The sequence below is a fragment of the Petromyzon marinus genome, chromosome 53 (genome assembly GCF_048934315.1).
Source record: "Petromyzon marinus isolate PM22_M1 ecotype Great Lakes invasive population chromosome 53, UKy_Petmar_22M1.pri1.0, whole genome shotgun sequence".
NCBI lineage: Eukaryota > Metazoa > Chordata > Hyperoartia > Petromyzontiformes > Petromyzontidae > Petromyzon > Petromyzon marinus.
Genome location: NC_133719.1, coordinates 10,570,746 through 10,587,629, shown reverse-complemented (window position 1 = coordinate 10,587,629; position 16,884 = coordinate 10,570,746). Strand labels below are relative to the sequence as shown.

The 16,884-nt window shown below is 56.8% G+C and overlaps 1 protein-coding gene across 1 annotated transcript in view; it reads right to left on the bottom strand.

Moving 5' to 3' along the window:
* Positions 1 to 4,133: 4,133 nt before the first annotated feature.
* Positions 4,134 to 16,884, bottom strand: part of LOC116954017 (zinc finger protein DPF3-like) — a 108,764-nt gene continuing 96,013 nt past the window's right edge. Inside the window, 3 exon segments of the mRNA XM_076052013.1 lie at positions 4,134 to 4,587; positions 9,889 to 9,970; positions 11,136 to 11,248. Of these exon segments, the coding sequence (XP_075908128.1) occupies positions 4,517 to 4,587; positions 9,889 to 9,970; positions 11,136 to 11,248 (266 nt within the window). The 3' untranslated portion in view covers positions 4,134 to 4,516.

Here is a 16,884-nt window from a genome sequence, read left to right as displayed (position 1 = left end):
AAAAGAGGGGGAAGAAGATGATGAAGAAGAGGAAGACGATGAAGAAGAAAAAGTAGAAGATGAAGAAGAGGAAAAAGATGAAGAAGAGGCAGAAGAAGGGACATTTTTGTTTGAATTCGGTAAAAAAAAGAACTGGACTCAATATTTCAAGAGCCGCAATGCACTGTGGGTGAATAGGAGACTGGCAGCGGTGGTGCTGAATAAATAAATGAAGTCCCGGAGCCGGCCCTGACGAGAGCGGCCGCGTGATGCCGCGGCTCCGGAGCCGCCGGTTGCCGAACCGCTCCCGGGGCTGGGGGATGAGGCCACTCGTTAATGTGCAGCGGCCACTTTTAATTTGGCAATCTGTGGCGTTTCGTTTCTGTGAGTTGGCACGAAGATCCCCCCATCCCCCGTGTAGCGTGTAACAGACTGTTGGGGCAAGTGCTGTTAGCGAGCACCTATTAAGGCCGGTACGACACGCGAGGGAGGTGGGTGGCCAGCAACTACGCCCGGCCGCCTTTGTCTCCCCAGTGGTGATGTTTACTACACACCGCACCGGGCCCAGGACCGGTTCAGAGATAATCATCACCGGTGTTGGACGTGAGCGGGAATCGAACTTGGGTCGCCGGTTTCGTAGCACAGCAGCGCTAACCGCTGTGCCAGCGCTCCCCATGAGTTGCCACCCACAAACACACCCACCCACAAACACACCCACCCACAAACACACCCACACACAAACACACTCACCCACAAACACACCCACACACAAACACACCCACCCACAAACACACCCACACACAAACACACTCACCCACAAACACACCCACACACAAACACACTCACCCACAAACACACTCACCCACAAACACACTCACACACAAACACACCCACACACAAACACACCCACACACAAACACACCCACACATAAACACACCCACACACAAACACACTCACCCACAAACACACTCACACACAAACACACTCACCCACAAACACACCCACACACAAACACACCCACACACAAACACACCCACACACAAACACACTCACCCACAAACACACCCACACACAAACACACTCACCCACAAACACACTCACACACAAACACACCCACACACAAACACACCCACACACAAACACACCCACACACAAACACACCCACACACAAACACACTCACACACAAACACACTCACACACAAACACACCCACACACAAACACACCCACACACAAACGCACCCACACACAAACACACCCACACACAAACACACCCACACACAAACACACTCAAACACAAACACACCCACACACAAAAACACTCACCCACAAACGCACCCACACACAAACACACCCACACACAAACACACCCACACACAAACACACCCACACACAAACGCACCCACACACAAACGCACCCACACACAAACGCACCCACCCACAAACGCACTCACCCACAAACGCACCCACCCACAAACGCACCCACCCACAAACGCACCCACCCACAAACGCACCCACACACAAACGCACCCACCCACAAACGCACCCACACACAAACGCACCCACACACAAACGTACCCACCCACAAACGCACCCACACACAAACGCACCCACACACAAACGCACTCACCCACAAACGCACCCACCCACAAACGCACCCACCCACAAACGCACCCACACACAAACGCACACACACACAAACGCACCCACCCACAAACGCACCCACACACAAACGCACACACACACAAACGCACCCACACACAAACGCACCCACACACAAACGCACCCACCCACAAACGCACCCACACACAAACGCACCCACACACAAACGCACCCACACACAAACGCACCCACACACAAACGCACCCACACACAAACGCACCCACACACAAACGCACCCACACACAAACGCACCCACACACAAACGCACCCACACACAAACGCACCCACACACAAACGCACCCACACACAAACGCACCCACCCACAAACGCACCCACCCACAAACGCACCCACCCACAAACGCACCCACACACAAACGCACCCACACACAAACGCACCCACACACAAACGCACCCACACACAAACGCACCCACACACAAACGCACCCACACACAAACGCACTCACCCACAAACGCACCCACACACAAACGCACCCACACACAAACGCACCCACCCACAAACGCACCCACACACAAACGCACCCACACACAAACGCACCCACACACAAACGCACCCACACACAAACGCACCCACACACAAACGCACTCACCCACAAACGCACCCACCCACAAACGCACCCACCCACAAACGCACCCACACACAAACGCACCCACACACAAACGCACCCACCCACAAACGCACCCACACACAAACGCACACACACACAAACGCACCCACACACAAACGCACCCACACACAAACGCACCCACCCACAAACGCACCCACACACAAACGCACCCACACACAAACGCACCCACACACAAACGCACCCACACACAAACGCACCCACACACAAACGCACCCACACACAAACGCACCCACACACAAACGCACCCACACACAAACGCACCCACACACAAACGCACCCACACACAAACGCACCCACACACAAACGCACCCACCCACAAACGCACCCACCCACAAACGCACCCACCCACAAACGCACCCACACACAAACGCACCCACACACAAACGCACCCACACACAAACGCACCCACACACAAACGCACCCACACACAAACGCACCCACACACAAACGCACTCACCCACAAACGCACCCACACACAAACGCACCCACACACAAACGCACCCACCCACAAACGCACCCACACACAAACGCACCCACACACAAACGCACCCACACACAAACGCACCCACACACAAACGCACCCACACACAAACGCACCCACACACAAACGCACCCACACACAAACGCACTCACCCACAAACGCACCCACACACAAACGCACCCACACACAAACGCACCCACCCACAAACGCACCCACACACAAACGCACCCACACACAAACGCACCCACACACAAACGCACCCACACACAAACGCACCCACACACAAACGCACCCACACACAAACGCACCCACACACAAACGCGCCCACACACAAACGCACCCACACACAAACGCACCCACACACAAACGCACCCACCCACAAACGCACCCACACACAAACGCACTCACCCACAAACGCACCCACACACAAACGCACCCACCCACAAACGCACCCACACACAAACGCACCCACCCACAAACGCACCCACCCACAAACGCACCCACACACAAACGCACCCACCCACAAACGCACCCACCCACAAACGCACCCACACACAAACGCACCCACACACAAACGCACCCACACACAAACGCACCCACACACAAACGCACCCACACACAAACGCACCCACACACAAACGCACTCACCCATGCGCACACGCGATCAGCGCAGTAACAGACCGGCGAATTAATTTGTCTCAAACCTCACGCAATGGAAGGTGACAGCAGTGTACTGTACAAATAATGTCACGGAGCGGTCCTTAAATAGCAAACAGTGCCGTACTATACATACAGTACGGCACTGTATACTCACGCGCGACGTTTCGCCACGACGTCCAACGTTTCGCCCCTCTCCCCCCCCCCCGCGTGTGTCCCAGGAGCTCCGTTCACGAACCGTGAAGCGTATAGCGGCTCTGAAGTCCCAACAGGTGGTCGGTCAACCCGCACGTCCTTGTGGGTGAAGCAATGCTCCCAGAATGCATTTCACGGGCACAGGTCAGAGGGTGCCGAGGTCAATTAGTGAAGTCGTCAACGCAGCGATCGGTCGCGGGCAAGACGGTGAGCCTGACGAACCCCGTAAGCATCCCAACGTCGGCTCAACGTTGGGATGCTTAGAGTTGCTTACTGGGTTTCCGGTAAACGTACAACGTTGGCCCAACGTTTGCCCAACGTTCCGAAGTTTCCCGTGAACGTCGGCACGAGCGTTCGAGCGCGCGGTGGGAACCGTTCCAAGTTTAACGGGAAGCTCCCAGCACGTGGTTGGAACGTCGCGACGTCAACGCAGAACGACGCGCCGGGGGGGAAAGCCACCGCAAAAATGCGCCGGGGCGGGCCGGGGGGGGGGGCCAGGGTGTGGGGGGCAGGGGGACATGGGGCGGTGGGGGGGGGGGGCAGGGGGTGGACCGCCACCATCTCCGCACGCGAGGAGCGCGACCGCGCGGGGCCCCCATCGCGGTGCGAGTCAACACGGCCCCGGACGCAGCGACGGAATGCGCCGAGTGGAGGTCGCGAGCGCGCTCTGCGGCGCAAGCCGACACGACGCGTGCCCAGTGCTCACGTGGGCCTACAGGACACATCCACCGTCACCACCACCACGAGCGAGAACCTCTCACGGCACATCAACCGGGAGGAGGGTTGACCCCTGCGACCGACGTGAGACCGTCCGCGGATGGCCTCCCCTACGCCGAGAGGGAGGCCGGCCGGCCGGCCGCCTGGCCGGCGTGTGCGGGCTGGGCGGGCGCTGCTCTCAAGCCTTTCCTGGGTATGCCGAGGCTTTCTCCTTCAGCTGCTCCACGCACATGTGGCAGCTCCAACTCCCTGCAAAGAATAATCGGAACATATTTATTTACACTGCGGGAGGAATCCGATGAGCTATAACGTTTCCCCCCCCCCCCCACAGATGTCCAGTAGGGGCACGGGGTGAGCAGGTTACACCAACAATCAATATTAAACAATCACGACAGCAGTGAACAGTACAAGAAAGGTAAAAAAATCACCCAAATATTCTCGGTTCTTTCGGTAAAGTCACCACGTAGAAGGGAAATAATAAAATAATAAACATACAACATTAAAATTCTCACGACGTTTCGATTGCAACACAAGCAATCATCATCAGGTGTGAAAACCACAGCAAGAAAAGAACCAAGAATATACATCCCCTCTTACACTCTCACACACACACAAAGACAAAGATCCCACTATTGCCCGGTCGCCTTTGTCTCCCCAGTGGCGATGTTTACACATTACACCAAGTACTCATTTGAGGCTGAGTCGACCTAGGGGAGGCCCAGGACCGGTTCAGATAATCGTCACCGGTGTTGGCCGTGAGCGGGAATCGAACTCGGGTCGCCAGGTTCGTAGCGCAGCGAAGCGCTAACCGCTACACTACCGCTCCCCCACACACACAGACACACGCACACAGACACACGCACACAGACACACACACAGACACACGCACACAGACACACGCACACAGACACACGCACACACACACAGACAGACACACACACAGACACACACACAGACACACAGACACACACAGACAGACACACACACAGACACACACAGACACACACACAGACACACACACAGACACACACAGACAGACACACACAGACAGACACACACAGACACACACACACAGACACACACACAGACACACACACACAGACACACACACATATACACACTGACAGACACACACAGACACAGACACACACACAGACACACACACACACAGACACACGCACACAGACACAGACACACACAGACAGACACAGACACACACAGACACACACAGACACAGACACACACACAGACACACACAGACAGACACACACAGACACACAGACACACACACAGACACACACGCGTCCATCTCATCCTTGCACCGAGAGCCGCTGACGCATGGCGGTTCTCGCCATGCGGGCGGCGTAAAAATAGCGGCTTCGTTACCCCCCCATCACATCTCCTCCTCCACGCTTCGGCATTAGTCATTTGCACCAATTAATGGGGTGTCTGCTGTAAAGCGGCACTTGCAGGCGAGGTGGCAATGATTTTGCCAATTAAACCTCGGTGACATTTGGCGTGAAATGAGCCCCCGGCTCCTCGCCCGCTCGGGTGGTGGTAGCGGTGGCGGCGGCGCTGGTGGCGGTTAATGAATGCCGACACCAAGTTGGGCTGCCTCCTCCCTGCTGCTCACAAATTAAGTGCGTGTTGGGGTGGTTTGTGGGTGTTTTTTTAGTATGGCACAGAGTGAGTGTGTGTGTGTGAGAGAGGGAGCGGTAGTGTAGTGGTCAGCGCGCTGCGCTAGGAACCTGGCGACCCGGGTTCGATTGCCGCTCACGGCCAACACCGGTGACGATTATCTGAACCGGTGCCTGGGCCTCCCCTAGGTCGACTCAGCCTCAAATGAGTGCCTGGTGCGGTGTGTAAACATCGCCACTGGGGAGACAAAGGCAGCCGGGCGTGGTGTTGGCCACCCAACCCCTCGTGTGCTGTGCCAGCGTTTATAGGTGTTCGCTAACAGCACTTGCCCCTACAGTCTCTTAAGGCTATAGGGGGATCTTTGTCATTTTGTGTGTGTGTGTGGTGAGTTAGGGGATGAGACGTGTGTGTGTGTGTGGTGAGTGTGTGGTGTGTGAGTTAGGAGATGAGACGTGTGTGTGTGTGGTGAGTGTGTGTGTGTGAGTTAGGGGATGAGACGTGTGTGTGTGTGAGTTAGGGGATGAGACGTGTGTGTGTGTGAGTTAGGGGATGAGACGTGTGTGTGTGTGAGTTAGGGGATGAGAGGTGTGTGTGTGTGGTGAGTGTGTGTGTGTGAGTTAGGGGATGAGACGTGTGTGTATGTGTGTGAGTTAGGGGATGAGACGTGTGTGTGTGAGTTAGGGGATGAGACGTATGTGTGTGTGTGTGTGAGTTAGGGGATGAGACGTGTGTGTGTGAGTTAGGGGATGAGAGGTGTGTGTGTGTGGTGAGTGTGTGTGTGTGAGTTAGGGGATGAGACGTGTGTGTGTGTGTGTGAGTTAGGGGATGAGAGGTGTGTGTATGTGTGTGAGTTAGGGGATGAGAGGTGTGTGTATGTGTGTGAGTTAGGGGATGAGAGGTGTGTGTGTGTGGTGAGTGTGTGTGTGTGAGTTAGGGGATGAGACGTGTGTGTGTGTGTGTGAGTTAGGGGATGAGAGGTGTGTGTATGTGTGTGAGTTAGGGGATGAGAGGTGTGTGTGTGTGGTGAGTGTGTGTGTGAGTTAGGGGATGAGAGGTGTGTGTGTGTGGTGAGTGTGTGTGTGTGTGAGTTAGGGGATGAGAGGTGTGTGTATGTGTGTGAGTTAGGGGATGAGAGGTGTGTGTGTGTGGTGTGTGTGTGTGAGTTAGGGGATGAGAGGTGTGTGTGTGTGGTGTGTGTGTGTGAGTTAGGGGATGAGACGTGTGTGTGTGTGGTGAGTGTGTGTGTGTGTGAGTTAGGGGATGAGACGTGTGTGTGTGTGAGTTAGGGGATGAGGTGTGTGTGTGTGTGAGTTAGGGGATGAGACGTGTGTGTGTGTGAGTTAGGGGATGAGACGTGTGTGTGTGTGTGAGTTAGGGGATGAGAGGTGTGTGTGTGTGTGTGAGTTAGGGGATGAGGTGTGTGTGTGGTGTGTGTGTGTGAGTTAGGGGATGAGAGGTGTGTGTGTGTGTGGTGAGTGTGTGTGGTGAGTGTGTGTGTGGTGAGTGTGTGTGGTGAGTGTGTGTGTGGTGAGTGTGTGTGGTGAGTGTGTGTGTGGTGAGTGTGTGTGGTGAGTGTGTGTGGTGAGTGTGTGTGTGTGAGTGTGTGTGTGTTGAGTGTGTGTGGTGAGTGTGTGTGTGTGGTGTGTGTGTGTGTGGTGAGTGTGTGTGTGGTGTGTGTGTGTGGTGAGTGTGTGTGGTGAGTGTGTGTGTGTGTGTGGTGAGTGTGTGTGTGTGTGGTGAGTGTGTGTGAGTGTGTGTGTGTGTGGTGAGTGTGTGTGTGGTGAGTGTGAGTGTGTGAGTGTGTGTGTGTGTGTGGTGAGTGTGTGTGTGTGTGTGGTGAGTGTGTGTGTGTGGTGAGTGTGTGTGTGTGTGTTGAGTGTGTGTGTGGTGAGTGTGAGTGTGTGTGTGTTGAGTGAGTGTGTGGTGTGTGTGAGTGTGAGTGTGTGTGAGTGTGTGTGTGTGAGTGTGTGTGTGTGAGTGTGTGTGTGTGGTGAGTGTGAGTGTGTGTGGTGAGTGTGTGTGTGTGTGTGTGTGGTGAGTGTGTGTGTGTGTGTGGTGAGTGTGTGTGTGTGTGTGGTGAGTGTGTGTGTGTGTGTGGTGAGTGTGTGTGTGTGTGGTGAGTGTGTGTGTGGTGAGTGTGTGTGTGGTGAGTGTGTGTGTGGTGAGTGTGTGTGGTGTGTGTGTGTGTGTGGTGAGAGTGTGTGTGGTGAGTGTGTGTGTGTGTTGAGTGTGAGTGTGTGTGTGTGGTGTGTGTGTGTGGTGTGTGTGAGTGTGTGTGTGTGAGTGTGAGTGTGTGGTGAGTGTGTGTGTGTGTGTGGTGAGTGTGTGTGTGGTGAGTGTGAGTGTGTGTGTGGTGAGTGTGTGAGTGTGTGTGTGTTGAGTGAGTGAGTGTGTGTGTGTGGTGTGTGTGTGTGTGAGTTAGGGGATGAGAGGTGTGAGTGTGTGTGTGTTGAGTGTGTGTGGTGTGTGTGTGTGTGACTCAAGCAGTATAAACCATCATCGCGTGAACTCCGGTCATCCGCGCAGCGGCAGCTTTCGGCTCGGCCATGGAACGAAGACGGTGGTCACCGCGACTTCGGATGCCGTCTGGAACGTTCCTCGTTCCAGCATTAGCAAGCCACTGGGGGCTATGGCACTTTCAACTAATCTCGATTGACGAACCCCTTTCTTTAGAACTGCCTTTCGCGTCCAGTTTGTTGTTCCTTACCCCGCACCTCCGATCAGCGTGACCGGCTGCATGCGGCGCGAAGGGAGTTGACCGTACGTGCCTGCCTAGCCAGCGCCGCGGATGATCTGTGGCAAGATGCGAGCGGCCGAGCCCGCGACGCCTGCCGGCGTTTCCCTGCCGGCGCCAGCCGAGTCCGTGCCGCCTATGCCACGAGATCCAAGCCACGCCTTGAGCTGGAGCTGTCTGTCACCCACGGCCATTGCAACAGCCAGGGGCGGAGCCAGGATTTCAGGCCGGGGTGACATTCAACAAATTTTAATTTCAAGAATGATTTAGAGAGAGTCAGGCTGTTGAACTAGACGCCATCGGTTGGCGACACGCTCTGACGATGCAGTTGCACGGAGTCCGCCAGACCGAGTGTCGTACACTTGTACGCAGAATGTCACCCACCCTGTCACCCCCCCTGGCTCCGCCCCTGGCAACAGCAATGGAGAGGGCAGCTGTTCGAACTATTATTACTACACTTTTTAGTTCAACAGGTAAAGCTATATAATAGCTCTTTTTCAAGAAGCGACCTGGCTGTCACAAATAATAGCTCAACAGAGTGGCTTATCACGTGGAAATGTAGAGCAGCCAAATAATCTGCAAACGCGTGATGTTGATTCTCAATGTGGAGGGGAAAAACCGGAGGACCCGGAGAAAAATTCACGCGACCACGGGGAGAGAGAGAAACCGCAAACTCCAAATATACAGCAGCAGGCATCGGGGTCGGGATCAAACCCACGACCTCCTGCGTACCAGGCGAGGTAGTTAACATCTCCTAGCCACCGTGATGCCCTGGACGTCGCCGCAATTCACCGAGGCCGTATTTGATTTTTGATGTTGTCGTGTGTAAGCCGCGATCGAGACAGGGTGGGTGATTGTGGTTATTCATTGAAGCCAGAAAGGGGTCCCAAGAAGCACGTCGATGGGCCGAGTTTAATCGCCACGCACGCGTGGACAGGTACCCACCCTGAAAAAAGAATACATCCGACAGCTCTGCGGGCTTCACCCGGTAAAACAAAACAGCTGCACGTCGTTTTGCGAAGCGAAAATCCCGACGCATGCCACGAGAGAGTGGACCTGTCCCAGCGGGAACACCCTCGCCGTGGTTGGGGGGCCGGGGGGGGCGATGGCATTGGCGGCGAGAGACGGCCGCGGCGCAGGGTGGGTGTCGCCGACGGTCAGCGGTGGCGGGCGCGTACCCTCGGGAGGCTCGTCCATGGGCGGAGAGAGGCAGTACATGTGGTAGCCCCGGTCGCAGTCGTCGCAGAACAGCAACTGCTCCTGCCAAAGGGGTCGGCAGGTCACCGGGGGGTCAAAACGGCGAAGAGCGACCGGCGTCTGCACCACGCGCGGCCACGCGCACCGATACCGATAGCAACGGCCGCAATTTGCCACCGAGCGACGGTGCCGTCACCGGGCACTCATTTGAGGCTGAGTCGACCGAGGGGAGGCCCGGGACCGGTTCAGATAATCGTCACCGGTGTCGGCAGCGAGCGAGAATCGAACGTGGGGTCGTCGGGTTCTTCGCGCAGCGACACATACACAGAGACACAAAGATCCCCCGTGTAGCCTTAACAGACTGGAGGGGCAAGTGCTGTTAGCGAGCACCTATGAAGGCCGGAACGGTACACGAGGGGGTGGGTGGCCAGAACCACGCCCGACCGCCTTTGTCTCCCCAGTGGCGACGTTTACTACACTGCACCAGGTACTCATTTGAGGCTGAGTCAACCTAGGGGAGGCCCAGGACCGGTTCAGATAATCGTCACTGGTGAGATACAGACACACAGATATACACACACACACATATACATACATACACACACAGATACATACATACACACACAGATACACACACACAGATACAAACAAAGAGATACACACACGCAGATACATACCCACACAGAGATATACACAACCGCCATTCGCCACTAAGTGACGGTGACGTCACCACGGTGCTTGTGCCAGGCTATGTGCACGTTAAGGCCACGCCAAGTGTCGAACGCCCGCTGGCAGGTCACGGGGCAGACCCAGATGTCTTGGGTCGACCGTTTAAGATGAGTGGCCGATGCACCACATGTGCCCCCTACTCTGCCAACCTGCTGTGCTTTAGCCGCCCGGCGCTTCGCTCGTTGTTGTGAGCGTCGCTCCTCCGCCCTCCGTTGTTGTTGGAGGGCGACTGCCTCCAACTGCCCAGTAGCGTCCTTCATGAGCCTCCTCCACTGAGGCCAATCTTGACACCGCTGGTACCAGTCATCGGCAAGTCCACTCACCACACCACGCAATCTCTTCTCTAGCCCGTGCCCGTTTAGCCCCCTCAATCCGGCCGAACAAAAGCGGTGGGGGGGGGGGAGGAGCGGTGGGGGGAAGAGGAGCGGTGGGGGGGAAGCGATGGGGGGGGGAGGAGCGATGAGGGGGGGGAGGAGCGGTGGGGGGGGGGGGTCCTCACGTCGTTCTCGGATGTCCCGCAGAGGCTGCAGCTCTTGCACTCGATGCACTGCCAGCGGTAGACGCGCACCGCCGCACGCATGTTCTCCGTGAACTGCAGGCACGTGGGGTGGCCTGCATGGTGGACACACACACACACGCACGCACGCGCGCACGCACACACGCGCGCACGAGCAGGCAGCGCACACACACACACACGCGCAGCCAAGACTCACGCACCCACACGCACACCCAGCATGGCACACAGCACCCACCGCGGCACCCCACGCGCGCCGCGCGGGGCCAAGCCACGGCCTTCTCCACCGCGCTCCGCTCCTCCGACTCCGGTCTCCTCCTCCTCCTCCTGCTCACTCCCAAGATGCACCACCACCGCTCCACCACCACCACCACCGCTCCACCACCACCACCACCGCTCCACCACCACCACCGCTCCACCACCGCCGTCGGTGGGACGCCGTTTTTTGTTTACAACGATCGCCGGCGGCGTCGTTCGGCATGAGGTCCGACGTTTCGCTCCGCGTTCACCGGGAGAAATTCTTCGCCAACTGGGAATTCTGAGCGGCTCACTTGGGTCACGCGCTGTTTTTTTTTTGCCGGCTGGTTGCTGCTGCTGCCGCCGCCGCCACCGCCGCCGGTTCTTGATGGACGATCGATCGGCTCGGATCTCTCCGGGCGCCGGACGTCATGCCGAACAGCGCAAAGTTCGCGAGCGGCACCTGCCCCTTGACGCCTCGGGGCCCAGGCTGGCGGAGGCTTCTCGTCCGTCGTGCGTGGTCTGATTTGCGGCCTCCAAACGCCACGTTTTAGTCACTGGCGGAGCCAGTTGGGGGGGGGGGGGGTGGCACGTGCCCCCCCAACTATCCGATCGAAATCCCTAATATCGATCGAATCATTGGGGTTTATTAGTAATAAATCGGCATTTTGCGACCCTCACTGCTTACTGTGTAGCATATTATTATTACGTGCCAGGGACTCTATGAGATGATAGGACAATTGTCTGAGTCCATAATTGGCAATAAGTAACGGCAAAGCGGTTATCAGTGTCTCACAGAATTGTGCGCAGTTGCGTAAACAGTCCACGACTTCCCTGAAGGCATCGGCACCTTCAGCGAGCGCGTTGCCGATCACACAACGCGGTTCGAATTCGACCTTCGATCGATGGCTGTGCCATCGCCGCACACGCGTCGAATAAAAAGCAAGGGACAAGTCCTCACTTACTAACAACTCCTCTATCATTTTTCATTGCTGGAGGGGTTGCCCCCCCTACCTGAAAATCCTGGCTCCGCCACTGATTTTAGTGCCCCCTTTTTTTTCCCCCGTGAGGTCCGCAAGCTTTTCCGAAGCTTTCTGAAGCTCCCGGGTGATAATAATTATTATTAGGATTATAACAATAATTGACAATGCCGCGGTGGCAAGATGTTAACTACCTCGCCTGGTGTGCAGGAGTTCGTGGCTTCGATCTCAAACCTGACACCTGCTGCTGTATATTTGGAGTTTGCGGTCTCTCTCTCACCGTGGTCACGTGGATTTATCTCCGGGGCCCTCCGGTTTTCCCCCCCTCATTTGGAATCGGCGTCACTCGTTTAGAGTATTTGGCTGGGGTAAATATCCACGTGACGATAAGCCACTTCTACCATCGGCTTGTGAATTGCTGACTTGGACATCTGTGGTGAAACAAGAGCTTCGCAGCTCATCGGATTTGTCCCGGATGAAAAAAAACATCAAGATTTTGAAAAACACAACGCTCCAACTTCACCGACACGCTTTGACTGAGAGTGGATACGTACGGTCAAATACACTTCCCAGTGGATAAAACTATCAACAATTTATTTTTATTTTACCAGGTAAGGCCCCACTGAGCTACGTAGCTATTGGTCAGAAGTGAGCCTGGCCATCACAAACGATAGCTCAACGAAGTGGTGGCTTATCACGTGGACATTTATAGTAGTAGCCAAATACGCCTCTAAAACGCACGTTTATATCATCATCACGTGGACATTTATAGCAGATACTCTGAAACGCGTGATGTCGATTCTAATCCATGGGTTGGGATTGAACCCACGACCTCCTGTGTACCCGGAGAGGTAGTTAACATCTCCTAGCCACCGCGGCACCCCGTGTGAATCACTGGATGGCAGTGGGGGAGGGAGGGAGGAGTGGGGTGGGAGGGTTATTGTCCATCGTCCGTGATTGGAGTGGAGTGGGGGATTGTGAATGGGGCCGAGAGGTTGGGGGAGAGGCTGCAGGATCTGTGGACGCAATGTTTGGGCACGGGACGCACACGGGTACTCACGCGGGTAATCACACGAGTACGCACACGCGTACACACACGGGACATACACACGGGTACACACACGGGACATACACACGGGTACACACACGGGTACACACATGGAACGTACTCACATGGGTACACACACGCATACACACACATGGGTACACACACCCGTACACACACCCGTACACACACGGGTACTCACACGGGTACACACATGGGACGCACACGGGTACACATACTGGTACACACACATGGGTACACACACCCGTACACACACGGGACACACACACGGGACACACACACGGGTACACACACACGGGACACACACACGGGTACACACATGAGTACACACATGAGTACACAAACACGGGTACACACACGGGTACACACACGGGTACACACATGGTACACACATGAGTACACACACACGGGACACACACACGGGTACACACACACGGGTACACACACACGGGACACACACGGGACATACACACGGGACACACACGGTACACACATGAGTACACACACGGGTACACACACAGATACACACATGAGTACACAAACACGGGTACACACACGGGACACACACACGGGTACACACACACGGGACACACACACGGGTACACACACGGTACACACATGGTACACACACGGGACACACACACGGGTACACACACGGGTACACACACGGTACACACATGAGTACACACACGGGTACACACAGATACACACATGAGTACACACACACACGGTACACACATGAGTACACACACACGGGTACACACATGAGTACACAAACACGGGTACACACACATGCATTCTCCATTCAAGGTGGAACCAAAAAGGCAAACCAAAACGAAAACCAAAAATACCAACACGCAAGGCTTGTGTCCATTCAACAACCATCTCTTTTATTTTTCTGCATAAATTATAATAGAGAGAGAGAGGGGAGAGAGAGAGAGGAGAGGAGATAGAGAATGAAAAATAAACAAAAATAATAATAACAAAAACCCTCAACCGGCCGAGACACACCGCGAGAAGAGGGAAAAAAATAATTTTTTAAATTCATCGCGAACATGGGAGCTGTACGTTTAGAGAGCGAGCGAGCGGGTGCAGGCGTAACAACCGAGAGAGAGAAAAACGCGCGCAAAAAAAAACTTAAACCGGCACCGTCGGACGAGGCTGCACCTAGCGAAGGCAAAGACAGAGACGGACGGACGGACGACGTCGTCGTCGTCGTCATTCAGAGATTTTGGTCTTTAAAATTCGGTGCCGAGGGGAGCGAGCGCGGTCCGCCACGTGACCCCCGCGGTCGCGGGGGGAGGTGGCGAGTCGACTTGAGAGATGCGGCGAGAGTTTGCCGCCCAAGTGGCCGTAACATCATCATCATCATTACGGCTACTACTACTACACGAATCATCCCGACACCGCCATCATCACCACCACCACCATCGCAAGAGAGGAATTGGGGGGGGGGGGGGGCGGTGGTGGTGGGGGGGAACTTTCGGGATGGCGGCGCTGGTTCCTGGAGCCGTGCAGCCGCCGCTGCTGCTGCGTTTTAGACTTTTAGTTGAAGCTGTTGGTCGTGTCGATGGTTTAGCACGCCGGGTGGCGTCTGTCGCGATCGGCGATTCTCACGGCGCCAGCAGCCACGGGGACTGAACGACGGAACGGGATTGGAGGCGTTAATCGGCACTTGCCGAGCGAGAAGCAAAGAATGCCACTGGGGAGCAATGCACAGTAGGATGGGGGGGGGGGGGCAGCATTTATGGCTTGTACGTCATGTGCGTTGTCAGCCCAAAAGAATAAAAATAAACAATTGTTTTTCCTCGTCAACTCGCAACTTTCTGACAAACTTTCGTTCGTGTACAAACATTTAAAACGAGGGCACGGTCTCCGGACAGATTCTATCCGGAACACACAAGAGACGGGGGTGGGTGGGGAGGTGACTGGATTCCATCAGGGCCCAACCGCAGGAGCCCGCTTTCCGCCTTCGCAAGATTCACGTCAGAAATTGTAATTCATTCGGATGTCGTTCAAAAAGAAGAAATCTTCATCGAAGCCGAGGATCGTCGAGCCGTTGCCGTCGAAGTGGCCAAACGCCTCGCCGAGCGCGGCGCCGCGACCCCCTCCGGCTCCCCCTCTGGCCCGGCCCCCGCCTGAGGCCCGGCGGCCCCGGGTGGAGGTGCCCCCCGGGCGGCGCCGCCGCGCGGCCCCCCGGCCCACCACCTACGGGCCCGACCGCCCCCCCGGCTCCGTTGGCTTCCGCGTGCGCGTCCGCCCCCGTGCCGCCAGCTGGGCCCAGCCGGCACACCACACACGCCCGGGATCGCCGCGTTACCGCCGAGATGTGGCGGGGCCCCCCCCCGGCACACCGCCCCCTCACCCCCGACCCTCCCCCCCCCCACCGCCACCGACCGCCCCCCCCCCCCACCGCCACCACCGCGTGACACGCCGGGTGCCAATTTGAAGGGCCGCAAGCGTCGCCGGGGCCGTCGGCCGCCACCGCCGCCAACCGGGATCCCGAGACTCATCCCGAGACTCATCCCGAGACTCGTCCCGAGACTCATCCCGAGCGGTTGGCGGTGGCGAAGGGGGGGGGGGGGTGCCGGCAGTTGTGGGGGGGGCAGAGAGAGAAACGACGACGAAGACGATCGGGGGGGGGGGGGTTCTGTCCGGGGGGGGTTAAACAAAGACAAGAGGAGGAGCGCGTCTCGGGGGAGGGACAGGGGAAGCACATGGGGTGGGGGTGGGGGTTGTGTGACCTCTGCCTGCGATCTGATCGGATGTCGCCGTCCCCGGTTGCCTGGAGGGGGGGGGGAGGGGGGGGGCCCTCGTTCGGGCGACCGGAACTGCTTCACGGGGCGGGTGGTGGGACGGGTGGGGGGGGGGGTTAAAAACGGTGCGGCGACCGCTGCCGGTGATACGTACAAAAAAACACATTCTTTACCGGCGACGAAAATCGCCCTCAAAATTGCCCCCCGAGCGGCGTAGAGTGGCCGCTCGCCGCCCGGCCGGCTCGCCGCCCGGCCGGCTCGCCGCCCGGCCGGCTCGCCACGGTCGTCGAGGTGGAACCGCCCGCTCCGTTCGATGCCGCGCCGGCAAACGTCGTCGTCGCGATCGGCGAGGGGCGACCGCCCCGGCAATTAGGCCGTCGGAGCAAACGTCGGCCACGTCCAGCGCCGGCAGATAATTAATATTTTGGTTCCCAGCCCCCGCCAGCCGCCCCCCTGTCAAACAAGAAGGTCCCCCCCCACCCCCTCACCCCCCCACCACCCACCCCCCCACCCCCCCACCCCCACCGTCACAGACTTGGCTGGAAATCCGTAGTAATCGTTCCCCGATGCCGACCCGCCTCGTGTTACCTGCACGCAACGTCGCGGGTTTCGGCCGCTTCCATAACAACCGCAGTGCACGCACATTCCTGCCAGGGTGGTTAACAGTGGATCTACAGGCAACCGTGTGACCCGGT